The sequence below is a fragment of the Lepisosteus platostomus genome, chromosome 6, assembly GCF_059453375.1.
Source record: "Lepisosteus platostomus isolate fLepPlt1 chromosome 6, fLepPlt1.hap1, whole genome shotgun sequence".
Classification (NCBI taxonomy): Eukaryota; Metazoa; Chordata; class Actinopteri; order Semionotiformes; family Lepisosteidae; genus Lepisosteus; species Lepisosteus platostomus.
This window is the reverse complement of record NC_142616.1, coordinates 31,236,941-31,261,160: the sequence shown is the minus strand read 5'-3', so window position 1 is coordinate 31,261,160 and position 24,220 is coordinate 31,236,941. Positions and strand designations below refer to the sequence as shown.

General features: G+C 38.0%; 1 protein-coding gene across 1 annotated transcript in view; it reads right to left on the bottom strand.

Moving 5' to 3' along the window:
• tspan15 (tetraspanin 15) overlaps positions 1 to 23,982 on the bottom strand; it is a 66,056-nt gene extending 42,074 nt beyond the window's left edge. Inside the window, exons 1-2 of the mRNA XM_088635371.1 lie at positions 23,759 to 23,982; positions 6,223 to 6,408 (exon numbers count right to left, since the gene is read on the bottom strand). Of these exons, the coding sequence (XP_088491497.1) occupies positions 6,223 to 6,408; positions 23,759 to 23,842 (270 nt within the window). The 5' untranslated portion in view covers positions 23,843 to 23,982. The remainder of the gene's footprint in view (positions 1 to 6,222; positions 6,409 to 23,758) is intronic.
• Positions 23,983 to 24,220: the final 238 nt, after the last annotated feature.

Genomic DNA, 24,220 nt, shown 5'->3' with positions numbered 1-24,220 from the left:
CCAATAATTCATCATCAGTACAAATCTGAGAAATAAAATTTAGTGCAATAAACATAGACACAGAAACAATGTTTAAATGCTTCACAAAGCTCATACAAAAAGCAAGATAATTCTTCTTGAAAGTTTTATGTTAAAATGAATAGATAACACAACAGAACTCAGTGTATCTTATATACAACTTTTGAAGTTGAATTTATTAGTAAATTCTTGCTTGAAACCATCTTTACTTGTTTTGTTGTTAAGCTGGCAGACGGAGGATATTTTAAAAACATTTTGTCTTTGACATGTCTATGATACACTTGTGTTCATCTTTCCTCCGTCAGGAATCAAGAAAAGCACATTTGAGACAGAAAACACGATTCCAGGTTTTACTACAAATTACCTTCCCCTACAAAAATCTTGACTAGCTGAAATATGGAGAATGTGGAGCAGCAGCGACTTCAAGAACAATGTTTATTTTTCTGATATCATTTGTTTCTGATTTGAACACCACAGAAAGAGCCTGAGCCTTGTGGAATAACACTGAGCAGCACACATATTAAACAAATAACTAAAACAATGGAAAATACTGCTTTAGAGGATGTACTGTATGGGCACAAAGCTGTTTAGAGAGCTTAAACTAACATAGGTTGTTGGACAATCAAATCATTTGTCTGTACAAATGAGAACAATGTTATATGATAGATGTGTGTTGCACTGCTTTTATCACAATTTTTTTAATTGAACCTGAAAAAAACAAAGGATTTCTGAAGCACTCGAATCTGTTTTTAGCTGCAAGGATCTCTATTTTTATTTTTCCTGGATTTGGCAACAGATGTGAAACTCAGAAATGTAAAAAGAAAAGTGTGCCTTTAAAACTCCCTCTACACGTGCAAACATGCAGACACACACGACCTTGGGAGGCCTTACCCTAACAATAATCAAGACAAAACTACTGGAAGGAAAAACAAACCAGGGTGAGATACTTTGGCAGGCTGTTTCAGGAGGAAGCCACCAGACTGTTCGCCTGTTTTTAGTCTAATTAAATTATGCGAAATACACATCCAGTCTTGGATTGAGAATTCACACCATGGAGAACAGCTGTTGCCATTTCTCCTGCACCTGTCTGAGTCCTACTGCAAAGACACTGCCCAAGTTTAAAAGATTTGGCTATTCATGACTCATAGCGGGAAAATAAACAAATAATAAAAATCATAAAGAAATAGTCCACCCATCTCCTGACTACTAGTTAAAGAATAAAATAAGACATTTGCTTCTTTGTAGTGTTAAGTCTTTCTGCAGATGGCACGACTGAGAACTTCAAGTTATGGAGGTAAACACGAAACCCCACAAAATCATGCAATTCTTTCAACTGTTTGTTAGTGATAATTATTCATTTTTTAGCATTCTCCAGATGGCGTGTTACCTCTCTAAGGCTGCCTGAATATTTAAGCCTAGACACTGTTTATCATCATCCCCCAAGCCAATATTTATTGGAACCCTGCATCTTTTCCCTAATTAATCATTTTTCAAGGAATGTGTATTTTCTTCATTAATATTCTTTTTCTTCAAAAAAGGATTGCTTGAGTATTAAAAAGGTTAATGTGAAAGATTGTTTTACAATATGATTCACTAATTCAAATACAGACTCTGGAATGTTTTAACAGAGTCAAATGAGCATCCCTATCAAAAGTAAAACATTTTTTAACATAGTGTGCAAGCTATAAAAAAACTTTTAAATTATTATGTAATTGTTGGTGCTTTATGCTCTACATCTGAAATGCAATGTATTTAGCCATTCAATTAACTCCTTGAAAAGGTTTAAAAATCACCACCAACTCCCTGTTCCAGCACGAAGAAGTCAATGAAACATCTGTTACAAAGCACAGACACATGAATTCAGCCTGTGTTTGACCCAAAGTACTACATCTAAATGGATTCTAAATGATTGTAAAAATGCCAGATGTACGACTTTCCAAGACAAATAAATGCAGTACTGTTCAGTGCAACTGTTAGCACAACTATTACAACATGAACTGGTGACTAACATCACATCCAAACTGTTTCTCAGTAACTAGAGGCAATAAAAGAGGGCATTTACAGGGAAAAAACAGTAAAAATCTGATCCGAGAAAGATAAAGATACAGATACAGATACATGAAGGTAGAGTGCTAGCATAATACATTTTCTACCTACTGTATTTCATTGTGTTCAAAGAAGTGCATTTTTTTGTAAACACATAATTAATCTTGCCTGTTATTTGCTTATAATTGTATACTTTGCTACAAGTTCACCTACACAAGCCTTGCAGAAAAAATGTTCAGCTTTCTGAACGCTTAGGGGCAAGCAATAATCAGCTGATTAGGGAGGTACTTAGCAAGTTAGTGAAGCTGTCAGAGTTATCTGCACATTAAGATAATAAAATAATTGCAGCTTTTAAGGGAAAAATAGAGCAATACATAACAAAACTCATCAAGCATAAGAATGTTAAATGTAAATCTCTAGCTTTCTATCCTTCAGTATCAGCACTACATAAATCTGTTCTACACATTCTACAATACTGGCAAGTCAGGCAATGCAGAATGATCCCCTTTTCTGAGACCAGCTGAATACAAGTGGGTGCATTTTAAAAATACAGTACTAGAGTATTTGTAAAAAACGCCCAACAAACAGATTAGTTACAGAAATTCTCTTTCTATATTTCTCAGATATTCCCATTAAATATTAAGGATAAAATATGATATAAGTACTTCTGAATTCATTTGTTTTTTCAATATTGTTTAATGTAAAAAAACATGTTTTAAACAGGTTTTGATGACGTGTCTAGGTATTCAACTCTATGCTGACACGTGGTCTGCATAGACTCTCATTAGAACTTGCAGTTATGTTGGATTAAATGTTACTTTTTAATTTAAAGCAAATGTATTGATTATCATTTAGAAAACTTGCACTGGTTATTTTAGATAACAGCATACTTAATTAACATTGGTGATGAAAAAAAGAATATGAAGCAGGTTTTCAGAAGACAATAAAAATACCAGTTAATGCAGAACTAGGGCATCTAGAACGTAAATTAAGGAAAATCTGCAATTTAAAAAAAGTGGCTGCAGCATTCTCAAAACCAGAAATGACTAAAGTAGTACACAAAAGCATATATTTGTGAGATAAATTAGGACAAGTTTTGATAAAACAAACGATTTAGTGATTTAAATGATTTTTATTGGTATCAGTATACATTTAATGCTTTATGCATTAGATGTGCAGAGTTAGAACTGTTTCATTCACAAGATGAAACCAATTTTAAAAAAGTCATGAAGGATGAACAGCTGCTAGGTTATTTAAATAAAAGTTTTCCTATTAAAACAGAATTTATGTTTTTAAATATATGCTTTTGAGTCTTACTCTCTGGAATAAACGAAGCCAAAATTTTATATGTACACTGTAATTGATATAATCCCAAATTGATTAAAAGTCTTTTTCTTATAAGTGGCATTAAACATAGAGTAAAAAAAAAGAAATTACTTGTGTAAATTCCATATTTAATGGAGAAATTATATGTCTTTGTTGCAGGTAGTTTTAAAGAGGCGGTGTTAAATTTTCAATCTACTGTATATTGAATTGTGTTAATACATTGCTCAAAATATTGACTACATCTACTCTACCTAACCTTTTGAACAAACCTTTAATGCAGTCAGCTAGTGGCATACTAAATACTTTCTCATTAACAGAGTGGGTATAATTTTTCATTACAAATAAATGCATTCAAAACTAGCACTTCCCTTGAGAATCCATGAATCCAAGATTCATTCAAGGCTTGATTGGAAAAATGAATTTTCTAAATGCTTGGTGATATTGTTTAATTTTACAGTTTGCCCAGGAGATACTTTTCTTTTAATAGACTGCTTCTGCATCACGTGTTGAATCTAAGAACCACATACATTTAGAAAAAAAATACTTTTACTTTTGAATTAACTATTATATGTGCAGTAGTGGGTGGTACAGTGGTGCAGTGGTTAGCACTGTTGTCTTGCAGTACTGGGGCTCTGGTTTCAATTCTAGACCTGGGGTGATAGCTGCTGGCGTGAAAGTCTGTATGTTCTCCATGTGTTTGTGTGGGTTTCCTCCGGGTGCTCCAGTGTCCTCCCACAGTCCAAAAACATACTGGTACTCTAGGTTAGCTGGCTTCTGGAAACACTGGTCCTGGTGAGTGTGTGCATGACTGTGTCTGCCCTGCGATGGACTGGTGTCCCATCCAGGGTGTACCCTGCCTTGTTGTCTGTTGTTGTCAACCCTGAACTGGAAGAAGAGGTTAGAGAAATGGATGGATGCATGTACGTACAGTAGAGTCTTCTCAACACGCCCTCCTTAGTAGCCAAATTCACATACTGTATAACCAAATCCACCCCTACTGCATAATGTACTGTGGTATATAGTATGTATGGTTAAAAGAAGGAACTTTCCCTTATATGAGAATTAAAGTATTAATGCATGGGCTTTAAGTTAATTTAATTAACATTGAACAGCTAAAACAAATAACAGTAATAGAAAACCAACAGTAAGATAAACCACACAAATCACTCTTCTGCATCATATGTCATTCTCTGCGCTGCCAACACAGAATGCTAAGCGTTTGTTACAATATATAAGCAAGACCACGCTGAGATGCAGATACAGGGTAGCGGGTACTTGGGCAGGGAGCAGGGAGCGGCTCACACACTAGTGAGATTTGACTCATGATGCTAGTCCATGGTGCAGTTAATCTGAAAGTTGCACTTTCAGTTTTATTCTGCCCTGCTCCTCTTCCATCCAAGACATCGTCAGCCAGAGCGAATCGCATAGAAGCTAATTCCCGAATGTTAAATTTGTAGATTTCGAGAGCCTACGGTATATTTGTATAAAATATTTTACTAAAATTAAAAACACTGTAATTAGATTAAATAATTATTTTTTTAAAGTTTTAAGACAAGAGTTAGGCTTAAAATGTTTAAAAGCAATAGCTGAGGATAATGATTTAGTGGTAGGAGGGTCTTTATAGATCCCAAGAAGAGATCTAAAAAAGCTAAAAGCTTCTTTATACTACTGTATTTATGTGATGGTATGTACATATATTTTACACATCTATAGTTAATTACTTCTAAAGAAAGTAGCTAAGGTCTGCTTTTTTATTAATATTGCATAGCATGTTTCTGTATCTATAATTAATCAAACTTCTTACATATAGCGAATGGAAATGTATTCATGTGTTAGGTGCTACTTCTCAGCATAACTATAACGAAAACTGTAATTACCCCAGTACTACTGTAACTGACCAGAGTATTACTGTAATATTAACACACAGAGTGGGTTAATTTAATAGAATATACATAGAGCTGCCATTCTAATTATAACTGGCCCCTGTTTTGTTTTTGTTACTTTATTTGACAATGCATTCCTAATGACATGGTAAGACACACACAGGAAATATTTGCCATAAAATGATGGATGACTTGACACTGTAAGATTACTACCCTTAAAGGAAATCTGATTTCTAAAACAAACAATGTATTTGAAAATGTCACTAAACCATCAGATTTGACAAATTATTGTTATTAGTTGATTTGGTTAAATTTAAGGCTCAGGTGACTTCCCCTTGCATTAGCTGAAACTTCAAAAGTTGTCCTTTGTGGATCAGGATTAGGTGACTGTCACTAAACTCTGTCTTCTGGACTCACCCAAGCCGTGCATTTCAAAAGGATAATGTATGTTCCCACACCTTGAACCTCTAAAGATTAAGATGACCAGAAAACAGTTTAGTCTTTACTGAGCTTGGGCTTTGAGGTCACACCACAAGGCGCGGCTTGGTAAAACTAAACTTTTCTTTTTACACCAAGACCAAAAAAGGCACTGAAATGAAATGAAAACACTGCCTTCTAAGTCAATTCACTTCCATAATAGCATTAGAAAGGATTAAGGTGCTGTGATGCACAATAACTGTGTTGTGTAAGTACAGTAGTCTAACAATCATGATCTGTATCTGTTACCAAAGGGGTCAAAGGCAATCATTTCAATCATCGTTTTTAGTCCATTTATGGTTCCCCTTCTATTTGTCAGCTTCTCTTTCATGTGGTTCCAACAGGTACAACACCTAGTACACAAACACTTCTCAGATGGCTCCGAGGCACTTCCTGTTTTTCTTTTTTCCTGAATCAATAAGAGGAAGGGACAGATGGAAGGTAAGAGTGGAAAATGTCTCTTGGTACCTACCACCCTCAAAAGGCTCAGGTTGTCACGCAGGGACGCTAGTGCCCCAATAAAGGAGACGATGAACATGATCACTCCCAGCACGATGAGGATGATGGCTGGCGCTAGGAAGGTGCCCTCCAGGGTTTTGTATCTCTGCCTCTCCACTTCTGCATAGATACCAATGAACAGGATGAAGCCCCCTATTAGCTGCAGGAACACAACATCAAAAGGCAGTGTTACAGACATGAGCTCAGGTGAGCAACAGGAAATCAAAAACAGACGTCCAGGGGTTTGTGGTATTTTAGATTTTTGAGTGGCATTCTGTCAGTCCTTCCTTTCGCTACTCAACAGCCTACAGTCATTTTACCTACATCCACCACACAGACACAACCCCACACTGTAGATGTGCACTCCACCAAACAATTTGTTTCAGGCTCCAATCCTGGCAGTGGCTTGTGAGCTGGGGAGGAGGCCTCATCGATGAGCTGATAATGCCTAGACCTTTGGGCAGACTGCAATAGCAGGGCTTTGGCCAGCGCCGTTTCACATGCCAGCTTGAATTAATGTGTGTCCCGTTAAAGAGGATGGAAACGGAACCCGCACGGCTGATGATATGGAGAAAAAAATATCTATCAAGATGATGAAAGTTTGGGTATGAAATGAGATTTTACTTTAACCAGTGTTTTATTTTTACACTTGTTTGCGGCCAAATAACCCAGTTTTGTTAGTCTGCTGGTTGGAAATCTATGCTGATGTACAGTACAGTACCTGCACCAGTACAGTACAGGTTTCCTGTGATTAACAACCTTTGAGATAAAAAGTATTTAGCCTACAATCAACTAGCAGAACCATGCTTGAAGTACACAAATTAAATCCTTCAGTTATGTTACACAGCAGTTAATATGAATCAATATTAATATGAATAATATTAATGTTATTATTATCATATTGAATGCTGATATTAATAATTAATATAATAAATGTACCATTAATAGTAATGGTATTATTATGCTAATAATATATAACTGATAATAATAAGTCATTGATAGGAATGTTAATAGTGTAATGGTCATTCAAATATTAATAATTCATCAATATGAATATGAATTTTGTCATTTTGCATTGGTGCTTGTTTTTATTCCACTCTTCTTCCCATTCTTCTACATGCTTTTAACATTTTTAATACTCAAAAGAACTTATTCATTTGCATTTCAGCAAAGGCCTCCCCATTACCATTACCTGAACATTTGCGTGAATAGATTTCTTGTAACCTTTCCATGGTATTGTCCCATGAAATGCTATGACATTTAAAACGAATAGCTCAAGGAAAGGAAAGGCTCAGGCCAAGTGACTCCACAGATTTGTTCTGGTTTTCTCACTCCAGGAGAAATGGCATTCACTACATTGTACGCTCCATGCAGATCACTGAAGAAGAAAATAGATGGGGAAGGAATATACACAAATTATGTGCTATACTGGTCATCCACAATAGTATATGCTTGTGCACTGCTTAGAAGTTCTGCAATATTTTCTATTTCAGTGGAAAAAACAGAAGTTCAAAGATTGTGCTTGTTGGTTTTATTTATTGTAGCACAAGAATTTGCTTCACTTAAACGTTTTGCAAAGAGCATTCAAGACTGTTCTCAGAAGGATGCAATACTTTAAATATGAACAGAAACTGTGACACGGGAAATGTTAGCAGATGCTGCTTTTGTCATTCTTAAATACTGAATCCTTGTGAGGAACCATATGTCTGGGGCAACATAACTAGGAAATGTCATTTTACAGTGTGTAACAAGCAAACACCTTAAGAATGTGATGCAAGATGAAGTAAAAATAAGTACTGTGAATAGAGACTGTGTTTAAAGATAGAACACTACTGGAAAAGGACCTACTGTATATTGTACATGGTGGCTGAAAATCAGGAAAGGTTTCCTTAACTCCTGTTAGACTAACCTATCTGCTTCTACAAGGTTTCATCAAATGCAATGACTGGTTCAAAAACAGGGAACGTAATTTGGCTACAAAACACAGAGGCAAAAGACTACTCTTATGAAATAATTCTCATTTTGTGTTAAAACCCTGCAACTCCTTTGGTGACAACAACAAGGTAAGCCTTGCACACTTAATGATACCATCCAGCTTCACAATGAAATTGTCAGACATAGATCTAAATGCAACACTTGTGATTTAGATAAGTTTGTAGTTTTAGTTTTCAGTTACACATACTGTACATTAAGAAGAAACTTCTAAATTCTTAAACTGAAACGAGTTTGAAAGCATTTACAGAAGCTCTTGCGGTCTTATTCTTCTTGTTCTCCTTTCCAAACCACTTCTGCCACTGGGTCCTAATGCCCCAGTATAGTGACGGGGACGCTATACTGTAAACAGGCGCTGTCCTTCGGATGAGACGTAAAACCGAGGTCCTGACTCTCTCTGGTCACTAAAAATCCCAGGGCGTTTCTTGAAAAGAGTAGGGGTGTAACCCCGGTGTCCTGGCCAAATTTCCCATTGGCCCTTACCAATCATGGCCTCCTAATAATCCCCATCTCTGAATTGGCTTCATTACTCTGCTCTCCTCCACACTTGTAGCTGATGTGTGGTGAGCGTTCTGGCGCACTATGGCTGCCATCGCATCATCCAGGTGGATGCTGCACATTGGTGGTGGTGGAGGGGAGTCCCCATTACCTGTAAAGCACTTTGAGTGGAGTGTCCAGAAAAGTGCTATATAGGCGCAAGCAAGATTATTATTTTATTATTATTAATCTATGATGTCTATTGTCTTGTCTGTGTATGGTATATGTAGAATGTTTTTGCAGCGCCAGGTACACCAGAATTAATCCCTAGTACATGAAATGAAAATTGTGAAATTGTGATTATTACCATGGACCAAAACATAGTCTTCTAAAACTTCACTCATCGCAACTGAAAGCATCGTTTAGAGGTTTGTTTGCCATAAAGAATTTGTACAGACCACCTTTATTCTATTTCCTAAATACATGCAGATCTATCTCCATTTATATAGTTTAAATAATAATTTAGAAAGACCACACAACTCTTAAAAAAAGTGAATACATTTTAAACCGATATTTCCCAGCTCAAAATGAAAATAATCAAACCTAAAACATATTTAAAAATGCAAACTCGTGTTATATGTTGTAGTTCAGTATTAACAATGATACTTAAACTGCCTTTCAGCGGCTGTACAGTATGTTCTTATACAGCAATGCTACAACTACTAACATTCATTGATTTAAAAAAAGGACTGATGATTGGCAGATATTAAAGGGCTTTATTTTCTTAACAAAAACCAATCCCCAACCCATTTAACAAATTATTTCAAGAACGTAAAATGCATAGTCAAGGGAGAAATAAAACAATCAGCTTAAATAAAACATACATTTTATTGAAGCTAGGGAGGGTGTTTTCTATTTTCACATAAATTATTTTTCATAGTTGGAAAATAAAATACACCATTTTATTGTTTCTTTACAGATCCGTGCCATTGTCAAAGAGGAAAAAATGCCTTCAAACTCTGACAACAGGGCTTACATCGAAGGCAATGTTGCCCCCAGTTATCTTAATATTGTTCAGTGTCGCTCTTTTTACCTTGTCATTAAAATTCTCTGGTTATGTTTTATAATATGCATTAAAACTGCAAAATGTTTCCCCTTTTCTCACACTGCAAGGAAAAATCTAACTCTTCTGATTAAAACCCATTCCATTACCTTGTACAAGAAGACACTTGCCTCTGCACCTTTTACTACTATTCATCCAAATGACTCAAATTGCTTTGAATGCATTAGAGGGATTAAAAGCTCCAAAGCCCATTCTGAGGAGCAGGCTGAAACATTTCTATCCTGTCAGTATGTTAGCACTCCTTTTAGGAGACGGCAGCAGTCAATCATCAAGATGGAAATGGGTTCTACAACAAGGTGCACCTGTCTCGGGCAATGTCAGGCATTTTGTTTATCTGAGTTTATCAGGGCAAGACATGAACTCCAGGTGACCGTAACATCTCCCCCATCCCCAGGGGGCTGGGTGTCAGACCCCAGTGATTCTTTACCAGGGACACAGCCACAGAGCGTCCCACACCATTCAGCATGTCAGCTGAATTCAATAGCTCTCAGGTAAGCCAACAAACTATTGGGTAACACAGGCTCAACAAAGTGACATCTGTAACAGAACCAGTAAAGGTTTATATCATGCTGAAAAAAGAAGAAAGGAAACACAACGTTTCGGCTGTGTAGCCTTCTATGGGTGTGGACCTGACGAAGCTGAAACGATGTGTTTCCTTTCTTCTCTTTTCAGCATGGAATAAACCTTTACTAATAAACTACTTAAATTACTGAGATTTGTAACTTCTTATATTACAAATGCAGGGATGGAAAGTGCAGTTTTGTGATAATATGAGTGTATTTAATAAACTGGGCACAACCCTGTTCAACCTCATGTTTTACCATAAAAGTCGCATTTAAGACAAGCACAAAACACATTTAAACACAGAAAATGCAAATTCGGATACCCAGTGGTCTGAGAATGACACACACTTGTTCAGTCAGTTAAATAAGGGTGATCTGTCCTTTTTTTAACATCAAGTTCAGACCAAAACCTACACAAACACAAGGTTGAACTCTACATTTACATAAAAAAAGTGTATTTAAATTTCCCACCTGGCTGTAAAAGACAATTTCATTTTGTATGAATTTCAATTTCATTATGTTAAATGGCATTTCAGTCACCATTTCTGTTAAACCCGTGTTCTACTGTATTGTTCACGATATTTTATTTAGCAAATCTTACATTATCTCATTTTAAAACCCAGAATTTTCAATCTAGTAATTATTCCCTTACAAATAGCTATGTGAATGAGGGTCTAATGGTACACAATGTTGCATCTGTTAAGTGGGTTCGGCAGGTTATTCCTTAAATAATACTGCTACTTTGACTGGAGGAATTTTAAGAACAGAACTATAGTAACTGTAAAACAAACATGGCTAATTCCGAGCATTTCCAGCGTGCACAGTTAGATTTCTAGCTGCTTCCGATAGCCATAGAGAGTTGACAGACAGGATTATAATGTGTGTGACAAGAGCCCGTATATGCTGGAAAATAAAGGGTTTAAAGAAAAATAAAACGGTTTTAAAGTGTCTTGTATCAAAAGGTCGTGCAAGAGGGAGATATCCTGAACATGCTGTTTAATAGGGCATTCTGACAGCAATGTTTTATAGCTGCCTGAAACCTGATTAATGCACCAAGGAGTCATGGAAAAGGATCTCGAATAATGATTGCCAGGGGTGATGAAAGCACGAATCAATCACTTGGATTTGACTGGAAACAGCGTTGCCCACAGCTTTATAATATTTCTCAGGTGGCAGAGGAAAACTTTGTATTGCCTCCCATAACTGACCACGAAATCCCACATAATGATGCAGAGTAACTCTTGAGTCTCCAAGTCTGGAGGATATGAAAAGTTATCTATAATGAATAGCAGCTGCCAAGGAGACAGAGTTGCAGGACATGGTTTTTATTTGGTTTGTGCTGGTGCAAACATCAATGTACTCAGAACTGTGCTTCAAGGCCCATTGCTGTGAACTGAAAACAACAAAAGCAGGTCTTCTATTTCAACTGGAGAACAGAAGAGTAATGCCAGATGTCGTCTTTATACAGCAAACTCAGGATCTTCCAGCCAAAGGCACAGTCCTGAATTAGTCTTCATGCACCAAATTCTAGAGTGTGCCACAGCCTGGATTCAAACTTGCAGCCTGTGGGACTCATACTACACGAATTGTGACTATCTACCATCTGATAATTTCATTCTTTTATCCTACAGTATATGTAGAAAACAGGAATTTAAAAGAATTGTTTTGAAGAGAACTGCACATCTACAGTTAATCAGCAGAATACAAAGTTATTTATTTCCAAAGGAAATGGAAAACACAAACTAGCAGTTGTCCCTAGCACGAATTCCTAAATCACATGCTGCTGACATCATTAACCATGCTAATTAACACTTAAAACAGTAGCAGACGTTCATATCAGTTTTGAAAAATCAAAACATCACAGGAGTAAAGCGATTTAATTTCACTTTTATGAAACACGTACAGTTGTATAAATAGAAAAGTTATTTAAAATGTTGTAAAAATGTTTTTACCAATATAAAAATAATGGTTACGCATAGACTATAAAAAGTGATTTCAAATGGAGACTTTCAAAGGTAACTAGAATGCCATTCTTCAAACACATGCTAATAGCAATTGGCGATTTCAGTGGTGTGGAAGTTTTCTTAGGCTAAAGAGCAGGGTTTAAAATCTAAAAAAAAATCACTGAACACTACTTTGTCATGAACTCTGCTTAACATTGCACAGCCTGGGTGGACCAAGTTGTGTATAATCATATTTCTGCACAGTTTATTCACCCACACAAAATGCTACAATTGCCAAAGCTTGAGAATTGTGGCAAAAAAACAGAGGTTTTCTTTTCTTTCATAAACAATTTACAACTACAAGATACTGCACTGAGAATTGTTTCATCCTTCACTGAATTGTACTGTAATTTAACAGTCAGAGCATGAAATTAAAGTAATATTTTATCTAAATGCAGAGAATCTTAATATAAGCATTTACTTAGTGAAAATTAATCTTGTGAATGATTATCTTCTTCAAAAATTCATTATCTTTTTACTTAACCAAAAATTACAGAGCTGGGCTCACATCAGGAACATACTCAAAAAACACCTTATTTAATGCAATGCAATCTAGCTTTGTTTGAAAAGGTTACATGCCAGGATTTGCCATCACTCTGTTCTCTTTGACACATTTTAAAATACTGTATGAAAGTGATATTGACTTGCACTGCATATAGTATAAACCCCTTCTCCTCATCTGAGGTTTCAAGTACTTGTGGTATCAGGCTAGTACTGGCCTGAGTTGGTCCCTCGAAACTTTGAGAACATTCTTAGAGGCCCAAAACGTCTCAGTCTGTCCCCATGGTTTGATTTGAAATTTGTAAGTACATTATCCTCCACTTTAATGCTCATATCTCTGCACTCAATAATCGTAAAGGCACACACTTTATTTTTATCACCCCCCCAGCAAACGTCTTACAGGCCTGTGGAAGTAAGGATTGTACACACATCCATACACCAGCAGAAACCTTGTCAACATCTTTGCATCACATCATTCACATAACAATGTTCATGAGTCCACTGTGTTCATATTAATCATAGAATAATGATCATTTAGCTACTGTATTTACATTAATCAACAAAACATTTGGTTATTAATCATTACATTTCACAACTAATTATTTTGCTTTAAAAAGCCCTAGCATGTCAGACCATTATTTTATTAATAGTAATAATAATTAATAATTATAATAATTGCTTACACTTATAGAGTGCTTTTCTGGACACTCCCCTCAAAGCGCTTTACAGGTAATGGGGACTCCCCTCCACCACCACCACCAATGTGCAGCACCACCTGGATGATGCGACGGCAGCCATAGTGCGCCAGAACGCCCACCACACATCAGCTATCAGTGGGGAGGAGAGCAGAGTAATGAAGCCAATTCATAGATGGGGATTATAAGGAGGCCATGATTGGTAAGGACCAATGGGAAATTGGGGCCAATTTGAGGTTTAACTTGAGGTTTAACCTCAGATGAGGAGAAGGGGTTTATTAACTTCGAATTGCAACAACTCTGTTCTACTAAATCAATCTACATTGCTACTGTATTCTCAATTCTGATACTCTTTTCCTTTTTTCATTTTAATAGTACTCACCACGCTTGAGTTTACTACTCAAACCTGACAGACAATCCTTGCTTTCTATTCAATAACTACAGCTAATCTTACAGACAAATGGGTGGATGCACCATTCAATCCCTTCAAAGATTAGATAGATAGATAATACTTTATTAATCCCATAGGGAAATTGATGGCTGGCTTCATGCAGTACTAAAATGAAAAGAATGCCAGTATTAGGAAGCAAATATGCCGAAAGTGCTGCACCCAGCATAAGAAATATTACTTTGTTCCTTCTGTCTCCCAGTAATCAGCCTATCCATGAATCCTTCCTCAGGACCTCATACTGTACCAACTAGTTTAGTAAAAGACATACTTCATACACTTAACCCCAAAACCTTTTTTTTAAATATAGGTGATAACTCTATGCTTTCTGGTACTTTTCCAGTTGCATTTAAGGTTGGCATGAGAAAGTTACTGCCGAAGAAACCAAATTTGGATCCTAATTCTCTAAAGAATTATAGGCCTATCTCTAAATTCTTAGGTTAGTTGGTTGCAAGACAATTACTTGATTTCCTTACATCAAATTACATTATGAAAAATCTCAGTCTGGGTTTTGTCCCCATCCATGGCACCAAAACAATTTTAATCAAAATAGTGAATGATGTGCTTATCTTCACATCCTTACAGATAACACAGATACTGTTCTAGTCCTTTTACATCTAAACACAGCTTTTGACACCATCAAATAATAACTGTTCAGAAACATGAATCAGCCTCTCTAAATATTTCCTTTCTTGGTTCAAACCATAATTAACAAACAGATCCCAGTGCACTCAGAGTAATGATCCTTATTCATTTATATCACAAGTGACGTGCAAAGTCCCTCAACCAGCGCTGTTTTTCCTATACGTGCTCCCACCAGTAGAAATCATCAGGAAACTGTTGTACTGATTACACAAAGTTGTATTTGACTGTGACACCCCATTAACCCTCAGCCAAAAATAATCTATCCTTCTGCAATGCTGACATCAGACAGATGTAATTTTTTACATATTAAATTCATTACAAAATGGAGGTAAAGAAGAACCTTGGTCTGTCTGATTTAGGAATACCATTAAGGCAGTAAATACTTTTTAATACTTAATACTGTATACAACGGACCTTCACACCTCTATTGCTTAGTTTAAATACAGCTCCATATATGATGTAAATTCACTGCTTATTTTTAGCATACAACACCTTGAAAGGCTGAGGGAAATCGGATAACGGCAAGAAGCCAGGTCTACATTTAAGGGACTGAATACGAGGACGTCGCTAACTTCCCACATTGATGATCCCCTATTTATAACCACTGTGTTCTTCTGCTTTATCTATTGAGTCGTTTTCTGAAAGAGGTCACATGGCTGAAAAATCACTGGGACTGTTTTTATCAGTAATTACTGGGTTTCAGGAGGCAATAAAGAGCAAGAGACAGAAGAGCTCTTGTGACCCACAATGCCAGCTACACCTCATTGACAGAACACAAAGGATGTGCCTGGGATTCAGTCTCTTTCTCCCTCAGTTAAGAAGGATCACCAGTTCAGTTGCTTTTTCCTTTCCATTTCTTAAGAAGAGAAATGGATTTTCTGTTGCCTGTTGGCATGGCCAAACAAACTCCAAAAGTGTGTGTTTAGGTATCTCAGTGGAAAAGTGTACACTTGACAAATGTGGACTTTGTTGTGCTTTAAAAACTGAAGGATTAAACTTTTTTTTATTCAGTGCATTGTTAGTTAAACATTGAATGTTATCACGTTATTGCTGTTCATCATTTTCAATAGAACAGATGGCCCAATCCACATGGGAGTGCAAAGTTTAAAACTAACATTGCTAACACAAAATTAGAAGGCATGTTGTTTGGAATATGAGCTACATTCCCTGGGATGTAAAGGGTAAGGACACAGTGTATTCACAAGACCAAACAGAAGTGACACCAGCAAAAAATCAAGTATGAGTTACTGTACTGTAAAAAGCACTTAAAAAGTGTTATGACAAGTCAACACAGCTTTTAACCATTACTAAATCTTACTATAGCACTCTTTAAGAGCAATTTCAAGAATGTAATGTTGGGTTACTGCACACCACGATCACACATCAAGTTGCATCTTCCTATCCATAAACTGTACATATGAACTCTAAACATTTGTTTATAAAATTTATTAGCTATGTACAGTATACTTACATAAAAATCTGCTAAATGAATCCATCTGTGCCATTTTAATTTTCTCCGGTTTATAAATATAGAATATCATAATTGCTTTTGGAGCCTCTCAGAGAAAAATTGCCTTGTTGTGCTAAACATTGAGCAATAAAACATCCAGTTTCTCAATGGGTAGTGATCACAGAGGTCACTTTCTTCGGAGAAGCAAATATGAAGAGACTGTAATTTCCAATAAAATAAACACAGACCCCTTTAAAGAGGTTTACATTAAAAGGCTGCAAACATCATTCTAGTCCTGGACGTCTATACACCTGAACATCACCAGAGCAACTACCGAGGGCAATTAAAATAACTATTTTTTTAAGTCAACAACGGAAAAGAAGCTAAATCAGTTTCAATACATATACTGTATCAACAGACTATGAATAAACCATGAACCAAGCAATTCCTTGTATAGATTTAGGAAAAGAAAAATACGTCTAGCTGACTAAATTCTGTGTACTCAGTGTTTACAGAACATACACACATTATCAGGGACTTACTGATTTTTGAACTACAGCACATGAAATTGTAGTCCAAGGTTCAAAAACTGCAACAAAGATACTGCGATAGCCAACACTCTCCACAATCAGACACAACAATAAATCTGAACGTTTTATTACTGCCATTCACACGGCAGTTTTGTGAAGCATTGCCTGCGTTTATATCCTGTTTCTGAAAGGCTCTTTTTGCACTTACAGTATGAAATCATCTCTTCTACTGTTGTCTATTCTCAGACTTTATGATAGTGTATCCTAAAGGAAATACAACGGATATCATTGTACCCAGATTTTCAGAAAAAGCCAAAGCTTATTGTTTCTTGAGCATACTATTCTTCTATTAACAACAGGACTGTCCTTGCTAATCAAGTGCTGTAGTATTCTGTAGCACAAGTACATTTATGACAGTATTTATCTACCAGAAGAAGTCCAGTAACAAAGTGCTGCAGTCTTTAAGGGTGGTTACACAGACATTCACGCCATTCATGAAAGAGCACTGCATGTCTTAGGTTCACATGACAAGACCGTGAATTGTTCAGGGCAAATCTCTGTGATGTGATACAGGAGTCATTCATCACAATAATCACGGACCTCTAATAAACACTCTCACCAAGGAAACAAATGCTCATTGCTTACATTTAATATAAATGTCTAAATCCAACAAAATTAATTAACACGACATTAAACAAATCTTAGTTTTGTGTCAGTTCACAACAATGCATGTATTTTTAAAAAGTAAAAAAAAATCCTCTTGATTCTACTAATGTTTATTATAAATACAGGCAATTTTATTTGTTGTAGCAAGTTTTCTCTCAGTGTTATTAATGTATCTTACTGGTCTTGATTAAAAAACACTCACAGCTGCTCACACTATAAAGATATACAGTTAAATCATTCTGTTTAGCGGTTAATGTAGTCATAATAATGTATGTAAGCTTTTGGATTTCCTTATAATAAATTGGGAATATTTGTTTATTAAATATCCATAAATGCTTTTCTCAATATCAACAGACTGAAAATCTCATAACTCCCCTCATAATCATAGAACGTCACTGTGTACAACATTTGTATCATCTTTTCATCCTGAAAACAAACTCGCCTTCTTTATATACATCTACTTATGCTCCGCTTGGTTGATAGTTACAGTACATTGACTATTGCTTTTGGCCGGGAATCGATGTCATCAGATGATACCCAGCTTTTATCAGGTGTTTCAACCCATATCCATAATGCCTTCCAGCTGGTCCGTCACTGCTTATCCCCTCCCAGCCTGCAGTTTAACTCCTCTCTCCTTTTCCAGAGCCATCGTGAGGCTCTTTCTCTCTGCTGCCTCTCCCAGCCTTCGAACTGCTGTCTTCTGTCCCTCCCGGCTAGCCCAACAGCTATCAGGATTCTCCACGCTGATTGTGCAGGAAATCCTCTGCATGCAACCTCCACCAGGAACAACCACGTCCGCCACCCTTTCCAGATCTTCGTACTGTATCTGACACTTTTCCCTTCAACGGCCCCCTCACATCCTTCCTCCCATGGCAACGATAGCTCAACAGGGCTGATCTTTCTCTCTTCTGGGGGCCACATCAACCACACCTGGCCTTGGAGGTGTTTGTACAACGTCTGGAAACTGCATTCTTCCTCCAAGGTCCACTCTCGCGTCCCACGATGGAGCTCTACGAAAGACAGAATCTTTGACTTTGTCCAGTCCTCACCCTCCCCGACAAATGTAACCGTGTTTGTAGAGCGTCCGTGTGCTTCCCCTTCCTTTCGTCTCCATTTCTCCACGCTGGCCGCCAGCGTCATCGAACCCTGGCCGTGACGCCATCTGCACCTCCGTTGGGAAAGTGCTACTCTGCACCCATGGGGGATGTGTGTCATGGTGCCCCTTTCTCCACAGAGCCTGCAGAGTAGATCTACCCGCATACCGCACTTGTACAGTGTGCTTGTACTCATACATTGGTGATGGGAAGGTGGCACCGACTGCCCGCAGCAGGAAAGATACAGTATATGGAAGGGCTTCAGCCTTCACAATTCCATCCAGGTCAATCTTTCAGGAAGATTTCCCTTTGTCCGTGCTCCCCGCTCCACTGCTCTGGACCTTCGGCTGTCCTCCTTCTGATTCCTCACTTCTTCCTGTACCATAATTCTCCTCACCTTTAAGCCGGCTTTTCCCCAATGCTGGAAGTGTGTTGTTCCCAGACCTTGTCTGCCAGTACAGGCAAAATTCCAGAAATACAAACAAACTTGTGAAGGTAAAGTTTCAAACTTTTAATTTTACCAGAAAGAAAAATTAGCAGGCAATGTCTGTGAGTACTGAGAATTTAAGAGCACAGTCTTTTCATAAAATGTTTTTAATCATGAAATAGAATATTGGCAACAACATCAATGCAGGAAATATTTAAAAGTTAATTACCTTGAAATGATGCAGATAAATGCAGAAAAGCCCTTCTGTATTACTCCTCTGCTGTTTTGCCTGAAATTACTCGGCTAATTAACTTTTAGCACATACTGTAAAAACACCACATTGGGCACTGCATATGGAACTATTCAAAACATGTGGGTAGAAGAATAATTTACTTGAGCATGTTTCAGATGTAATAAAAATAAAGTCCTTCAGAGATTCTCAATGGAATTCTTCTTTGCAATTAAGAAGTTCATCCATGAATAAAAAAAAGGATTTTCCACATTACCAATGTCACGCACTAATGTCAGAATACCTTTCACATCACTCTAAAACAGGTGGTTAAATAAAAGAGATAAAGCTGTATTCCAATATGTATTTTTAAACACAAGCCTGCCAGGACTGGAACACCATTGCTGTCACAGGGTGGCACACAAAATTATACTGAACCTGCTGCTTCAGTTTTAGGTGTGAAACAAATCCAGGAATGAAACACCCCAACCCAAGAGCACTGCCACCAGGATCACAAAATTCTGTGCTTGGATAATGATTTCATCCCTGGAAGCAAGAAAAGAGGACCCTAGTTTTACAGATACAATCACCTCAATCACCTATATCTTTACCAAAGTGTATATTCTTACAATACCAAGGTGGATTTTCCACATTAGAAGGAGTATGTACCCAGCAGTCCTGACTACCACTACACTGAAGGACAGAAGGTATCTGCACTGAAGAATCCTCAGACAGCATTCACCGTCATGGGTTACCGAAGAAAGGAGTCTCTGAAGAATATACTGTATCGAGAACCATTACCACTGTAAAATTCCACATCCGCAACAGCATTCAGTCAGCTGATGATGTTCATGCATTGTGGTTGCCACCAAATACTACCACAACAGAGAACAAACAGATAGCAGTTTTTATTACAAAAATGACTAAGCAGAAAAGGTCTAGCTTGCAAGACATTTAATATAAAACGTCAGAAACACCTGCTAAGTTGCTTTTTGTAACAAAGAGGAATTAATCTGCTGAATATGCAGCACTCAGAAAAAAACAAACATGCCAGAAAATGAAAACCAGAAAATGTGACTGGCCTTCATATTTTACAATTGAAAATAATTGACAAAATCCTTGGTATTATTGAGATGAACAGTTCCAGTGCCAGTATTCTGAGACTGTGAAATACAGCAGATTTCAGACACAGGCCTGAGCTGCACTCACCCTAAAATATTTGATTGTTCCCAGTAAATCAAATAAAACGCCGGTAGGAATGATCTTATTTGATACAAACAGGATTGTGTGGTGTATTTTTAGCCACTGTGCCACCCAGTTATTTCCAATTCTGCACATTCAAGCAATGTTTCTTTTTTCCCCCCATTCCAAGGTGAGATAATCATTACTTTTTCCTTATGATGATTGATATGAAGATTCTAGAACGTTTTACCAGCATTCATTCTGTATCATCTATCAGTGGGCTACACAGCTTTGGGGGGGAATATGATAAGCTGATTTCAAGGTATTTCACGCACTCCCTCTGTCATCACTAGAACCTTTTTTTTATTTTAGTGTGTGCTATTACAAAATTACATTGCATTCCCCATAATAAAGATACAGAAAATGAGAAAATAAATCCATTAATTCCTAACTAGTTTATATATTTAGCATTATCTAATGAGCCCAGCTCGAAATAAATACATTTTGTATTGTAACATTTATCACTAGAACCTTTAGTAAGTGGCTGACCTTCACACCCAGTACCCAAAATGATGGGTGTCTGCAGAAAATGCTTTAACCCTCTTAGTTCTGTCATCAATGATTATCTGACATTTCTCGCTGGCTACTATTAATGCCTTTCAGTCAGCTCCACCGATATTAAAACCTGCAGAGGAGCAAACAACAACATGCCCGCCACTACGCAGAGAAAAGGGCTCCAATGTGAAGGAGTGGCAAGTCATCAATAAAAGTAATTAACCCCAGAGGAGCAAGAGCCCCAGCAGCCATATCACCCTGCAACTCACAATTTGGCAGCCCACTGAAGCTCAGCAGGTGTGAGCCTGGTCAGTACCTGGATGGGAGACCTCCTGGGAAAAACTAAGGTTGCTGCTGGAAGAGGTGTTAGTGGGGCCAGCAGGGGGCGCTAACCCTGCGGCTCATGTGGGTCCTAATGCCCCAGTGTAGTGACGGGGACACTATACTGTAAACAGGCGCTGTCCTTCGGCTGAGACGTAAAACCGAGGCCCTGACTGTCTGTGGTCATTAAAAATCCCAGGGCGTTTCTCAAAAAGAGTAGGGGTGTACCCCGGTGTCCTGGCCAAATTTCCCATTGGCCTTTATCAATCATGGCCTCCTAACGATCCCCCTCTATAAATTGGCTTAATTACTCTGCTCTCCTCCCCACTGATCGCTGATGTGTGGCAGCACTATGGCTGCCGTCGCATCATCCAGGTGGATGCTGCACATTGGTGGTGGTGGAGGTGGAGGGGAGTCCCCATTTCCTGTAAAGCGCTTTGAGTGGAGTGTCCAGAAAAGCGCTATATAAATATAAGCGCTTAATAATATAATGCAGCGAGGCAGAGATGAGAGGAGATCAGGTCGTGTGTGCCCCGTGTGATGGCAGGGGTTCGACCATGGTTGCTCTCCTGTGCAGAGTTTGTGCGGGAACTCCGCTCCGGCACTGTCCACGCTCCAGGACCCACGCTCCCACGCTCCCAGCAACCAGCACGCCCTCATGGCGTAACAGATTCGAATGTGCACATTTGCAACACTCTAAAAATCGCTGTTATGTCTACAATACCGGACTAGGATGTGAAATCTTGCGATCTGCAGCGCTGCCTCGGTGCTGCAATCGCTGCCAGTGTAAATCACAGCACGGACTGCAACGGGAGGAAGGAAAGAGTGGCAGCCTATGATCAACAGACGAAAGCCTGCAACCACCACCTTCTGAAAATGAATCAGTTCTAGGACAGCGTGAATTTTACTGGAGCTAAAGTACTTGATTGCCAAGATGCATGCTGTGGCATTACGCCATTAATAAAATCTGCAGGAGGCATTCACAGAGCAGCACCTTCAATAACTAAAAAGCCTGGAAGAGTTTACGTTTAATTCTTTATTAAGATCTATATTTTTGCTCAGGCGCAGGAAATTGAATTTGTCATGTTTTTAAGGGACTTTAAATTGAGCTCTCCTCGCCTCCTGCTCTCATCAGACAGCAACACAAAAACAGAAGAAGCCAAAACTCTCTGCAAACAAGGTTAATCAACGTTACACAAGAGCCTCGCCCAACAAGCAAAATTTGCCTAATGATGTCTTCTCATTTGTAACTGTTCTTTTAAAGTGAGAACAGCCCTCAAACCTTGTTTACAGACATCTTAAATAAAACACTGTGGTAAGTTATATCAACAGGAGCCACAGCCAGTAGATGTTAGAGCACATTAACACAAAGCACATGATCATATGATGCTACAACAGCAGCTTTAAATTGGTCATGATTTTTTTCAAATCATTCTTCATCATTTAGTTTTAGGATTTGACTGTGCATTAAGTTAAGTTCAAGAATATTAGTTTAAATTGAAAGAACTGAAGAGATCTATTTTTTTTATTTCACTTAATCTACAAAAAATGACCTTGCGGGGAATTAATGACATTATCCAAAATAAATAGACCAAATGAAGTTCTATTTAAATACAATGGTGCTGAAACTCTCTAGTTGTGTCCATTCTGATTGTCTACAATGATCACACCACAGTTCAACTAGAACACTTCTACTTACAAAAAAAAAACAATCTACAGTGAGACACATAGGAATTTGATGCCATACTATTTTGTTAGCTTTGTTAAAACTGCTTTGTTAAAATCACACCGAAATATCAAATATCTTTGTCATGAAAAATCCCTCAGTCTTATTCAGATTCTCAAGCAGGTTCCGCACGTTTTACTGTGACAAGGTACTCGCCCTATAGCTTTTATTGGCTCACACTTGATCAGGATGACCGAGAGCTCTCAGCACAGTCTGCAGCAGTTGAGCGATAGCTAGCCGTTCCCAGTCCTTCGATATGGGATCCCATTTCATTATTACTTAGAAAATCAATTAATAACACACATAGTTAAATGTACAAATCGTGAAAACAGTCCGAATTATTTTCTTGATCTTATTGGAATATTAGGACTTAACATGAAAATACGCACCCAGGTGGAGTCGGAATTCCTGTTCGAAATTCAGAAGAGGGTGTCATTTCGCTAGTACTACAACTAATGACGTTGATAATGTTATAGCTATTATTATTAATAATAACATATCGACAAAACTCCTCTGTGACACCCAGATCCCCAAAAGGGTGGGGTTGACTGAAACACTGCCTTCGGTACGTGTACTCTGTCACTGTACAGCGCACGAAGTGACAAAATGTGTTCAACTAACACCTGTTCCATCCTATAGCGCATAAGGTTTTTTATGTTACCACGGTTTTGGACTACGGACAGCTTCGTTGGTTTTGTTATTTGAAAAAACACAACCGAATGAAACTGTATCACAAGCCTTTCTGCCACTTGCGATACTTGTTTACACTGTATGAACACGCCCTGAACAACACTGCCGCGGATACACTCCGTAGGGAAGGGCTGTGGGGTACCGTGTGCTTTGCTTGCCTAGGACAACAGCAGTCAGCATAACGAATACTCACCCAGAACACACTGCAGTAGACGATGAGTGTAAACTTTAAAAACAGGTACGATAGCCTCTCGCAGTACCGGACATCACCTGACATGTTGGATTCTCCGTGTACCTATCTCTTCACATTCCCGCTGTACTTTCTCCCGACACTTCCTACTTCCCACTCCCACACCTGAAAGTCAATGAAAGGGCTCCATTATCTCGACCGAAGGCCAGCAGCTCCCGACACGGTTTGATTGATAGAGCAGCGTACCAATAAGAAGGGCTGTCTGGCTGACGGGCCCAGCGCGATGCCTATAAAAGGAGAATGACTCCACTTCGTTCTCATCGCTTGCAATGCATTCGGAGATCTATAATTAAAATGTTACCTAAATGTACTATAATTTAGGAGCGATGACTACGTCTAGCCAGGTTTGCTATGTCTCGGGAGAGAATTAGTTTGATATAAGGGGCCATTAAGTCCATTTGTCTG